The sequence below is a fragment of the Triticum dicoccoides genome, chromosome 3A, assembly GCF_002162155.2.
Source record: "Triticum dicoccoides isolate Atlit2015 ecotype Zavitan chromosome 3A, WEW_v2.0, whole genome shotgun sequence".
In the NCBI taxonomy this organism is placed as follows: domain Eukaryota; kingdom Viridiplantae; phylum Streptophyta; class Magnoliopsida; order Poales; family Poaceae; genus Triticum; species Triticum dicoccoides.
The window spans coordinates 24,694,132-24,697,912 of record NC_041384.1 but is presented as its reverse complement, the minus strand read 5'-3'; the positions used below and the strand labels follow the sequence as shown (position 1 = coordinate 24,697,912).

The 3,781-nt window shown below is 47.5% G+C and overlaps 1 protein-coding gene across 1 annotated transcript; it reads right to left on the bottom strand.

Annotated features, from left to right (window-relative positions):
• Nucleotides 1-437: 437 nt before the first annotated feature.
• LOC119266813 (receptor-like protein EIX2) lies at nt 438-2,637 on the bottom strand. Its single transcript, XM_037548091.1, has one exon. It carries the CDS (start codon nt 2,177-2,179, stop codon nt 797-799), a length of 1,383 nt encoding a protein of 460 aa, XP_037403988.1. The 5' UTR covers nt 2,180-2,637; the 3' UTR covers nt 438-796.
• Nucleotides 2,638-3,781: the final 1,144 nt, after the last annotated feature.

The window sequence follows — 3,781 nt, the reverse complement described above, 5'->3', positions numbered from 1 at the left end:
AGATTACTCCATTATCTAGCCAGCGCCAAACTTTCAATTAAAGCAGAATCTCTGCCTCCAGTGCATCGTGACATGATAAAAGCTGATGGCAAGATGTGAACATTATGGCCCCTGGCCACTGCTGAGTACCATATGTGTTCAGTTTCACCCATCATTGTTACTCCTACTTAACTAGCATCAGTTTGTTGCATTCTTCTTCATAAATAGTCCTTTTAGTATTTGTCTTCTTCAGATTATCCGCTCTTCAGGCCATCAACTATTTAATCTGAGGGCAGGCCCCGGCTGTCGCTCCCCAAATATTACGGTCCAAAGTTTTTCATCAGGCTCCTTTAGTTGTATTCAACTCTTTTGTCCGCTCATCGCCTCATCGGCCACCTTTAGTTGTATTCAGCAGTGGCGGAGCTATGTTGGGGCCAGGGGGCCGCTGGAATAAAGTATCACAGATTACAGCTACAAGTTTATAAACTGAAGTTTTGCAGGGATGTCTACAACAGAAAAGTGTTGAAATTATTCAGGGGAAGACCCCCATGATTATTACAACCCAGAAGAATAGTAAGGTCCTACATGTATCTGAATAACTAAACAATTCTGAGGTCTTACATTTACCACAATAGTTCGACAATAGTAAAGTCATAAATGCGTCACAACAACTAGACATCTTCATCTTATTTAGAGGGTACAAACAAGGCGCACGATATAACATATGTTGCTGGAGGTTTTCCACACCCTGGTTAATAGTCCAGAGCTCTCATTCAATACGTTGCAGTACAAACACTACCTCCTTAAGAGAAATTGGTTAGTCTTCATCTATTTTCTTTGCGAAGCTTGCCCACTTCACAACCACAAATACATAGACTTGATCGTACACCTCGTCGAAGAGCCGGAAACAAGCAATTCTCCATGTCTTCTTGAACAGCAGTGCACAAAACACCATCCAAAGCCCCACCACAAATCCCAGCACAAGACCAAAATAAAAGGTCAATGGCTCAAATTCTGCCTTGCTGCTTTCGAGATCGCCACGGATGGAAGGATCATTTCCTGAACAATTCTTGTGGACAGGAGGCCCACAAAGTCCACTGTTGCAGATGTACATAAGTGACTGGTTTTCAGCACTGAGGGTGTCAAGTTGGGGGCCAGAGGGTATCCTGCCAGACAAACTGTTGTAGGACAGGTCCAGGTAGCTCAGAGATGTCAGATTTGACAAGCTCGATGGGATTTCACCAGAAAGCTTATTCTGAGAGAGGTCGAGTGATTCTAATGACTGCATGGCGCCAATCATGTTTGGAATTTGTCCACTCAACTGGTTTGATGATAAATTCAAATTCACTAGTGCATCAAGTGAAGTGATGTCTGTAGGAATTTCACCAGTCAAGGAGTTGCATGATAAATCAATGCCCACAAAATATTCAAGTGTCCTGTGATATATAAGATGCTGGCCTTTTGTATTTACTGACAATATTTGTCCTAGTTCTTGAGGCCCAATTCCGATCGCAAATTCACTGGGATCATGTAGGAGAAGATCATACGTATCCATGTATTCCTCTTGTAATGTTCTCCTAAATGTTAGGTTCGACAGATGACAAGGTATTGCACCAAAGAACCTATTGCCTGATAAATCCAAGTATTGAAGGCGCACAAGCTTTGTTACGTCGACTGGAATACTATCAGAAAATTTATTGTGGCTCAGTATGAGAAAACGTAAATTGGCCAGCTTCCATATCCATGTAGGCAATCTTCCAGAGAAGTTATTCCATGCCAGATCCAAAAACTGCAGACGTGTGTTGTTCTCTAAAAGTGCTGGAATTTTTCCTGATAAACTGTTGTTGCTGAGTATTAGATATTCTATATTGTGGATGTCAGGACATTGAGGAATTCCATCCTCCAAATTATTGTTCGACAAATCCAGATACTTTAGTTGTTCCAATTTGCAAATGGATTCTGGAATGTAGCCACCAATTTGATTTGAATGCATACACAATACTTCAAGTTGTGAGGCTTCAAGGTTTGATGGTATTGTTTCTGAAAATGTATTGTTGGAGATGTCTAATAGGGTGATATTTATTGGCAAAGTAGGTATTGGTCCAGTAAGCCAGTTGGAACTGAGATAGAGCTGATCGAAAGCCATGCCATCCAGATGTGTTGGCAAGCTGCCACTTATTTGGTTGTTAGAGATGTACATATATGTGGCATTTGAAAATGCAGGCCAAAACCAATCAGAAATCTCGCCCTTAAGAGCGTTGCTTGAAATGTCAAGTGCATTGGTTTTCAGCCGTTGAAGCCAAGGTGGAAAAAGAGGACCAATCTGGCAAGATCGAAACCATGCAAAGTCCAACGTAAAGGGAGGGCACCAATCTGAATTCAGTACAATCTTCAAATTGTTGGAAGACAAGTCTATTTTGTTTAAACTTGTTAGATTTGCAAAGTGTTCTTCCGTGATCACACCAATAAATCTATTGTTCCTTAGGTCCAGATAGATCAGATTAATAAGAGAACCTATTTCAGTGGGTACACTTCCATTGAGATGATTGTTGGAGAGGTCTAGATAGGCTAGGCACTACCAGAATAACTGGCGATGCCGACGGCCGAACCTATGCCGACGGGCCCCATCGGCATAGATTGGCCTATCCCGAAGGCCCAGCCCAGGCCGCCGGCATAGAAAAGCCGTCAGCGTATATCAATCTATGCCGACGGCCCCCGTCAGCAAAGCTCACCCGTCAGCGTCGATAGAAATATGCCTACGGTGGCCGTCGGCATAGAGAAGGCCGTCGGCATAGCTCGTGGGCCCGGCTACCCGGACGGAGACGGCCTTTTGACGGCGTCAATCTACGCCGACGGGCTAACGGCGGCCGTCGGCATAGACGCCACGTCATCGATCCGCGTCGCCCGCCACGTCATTGATCCGCGTCGCCCGCCACGTCATTGATCCGCGTCGCCCGCCACGTCATTGATCCGCGTCGCCCGCCACGTCATCGATCCGCGTCGCTCGCCTGTCCGTGGGGTGGCAAATCTATGCTGACGGCCTGGCCGTCGGCATAGGTCTGGCCCATGGATGTTGCCACATCACCGATCCGCGCCCTTAGGCACGTCACCGATCCGTGGCCATGTGCGCAGGTATGCCGACGGCCTTGCCGTCGGCATATCTCTATTTATTTATTTATTTTTATTTTTTTTACTTATTTTTATTTACTTTTCCCTGTTTTTTTCACAACATAAATGTGCCTTGTCTAACACAAAAAAAAACATACCCAGATGGTATATCGATTGGCCCCCTCACGGACGTTGCTATCGCCGCGCCGTGCCCCACAGCGACGCCGGAGATGGGGGGCACACCCCGGAGCTGCGTGCCTGGTGCCTGCGTTAGCCACCACGCTTTCACAACCGTAGGAGGGCCCAAAGCAACACCTAGCGGCATTGCTACCCCCCAGGTACACCCTCCCGTCTAACCGGGCCCTCATACATGCGGGGTGGTGTGGTGCCATGTCTGAAGAGGCGGGACGGGGGCCCTGGGGGATAGCAATACCACCGGAGCGTCGCACCGGGCCCTCATACATGCGGCGTGGTGTGGTGCCATGTCCAAATTAGAGGCGGCACGCGTCTCCGGGGTATGCCCCCTCACACGGACGGCGCCGCCGCCGGCACCTGAAGGGGGAAACGGACGCGTCGAGTCTACACGGAGGGGATCTTACTGTGGGTTTGGCCCGGATGTTGCTCTAAAGTGTTCGTATGGGCTGACCTAACACGACCGGGTGGATAGTTCCACTGGTCAAAACCCGTCCGTGCA

Excerpts from the sequence above, each read along its gene's own strand:
- LOC119266813 (XM_037548091.1), bottom strand. The coding sequence starts at position 2,179 with ATGTACATCTCTAACAACCAAATAAGTGGCAGCTTGCCAACACATCTG.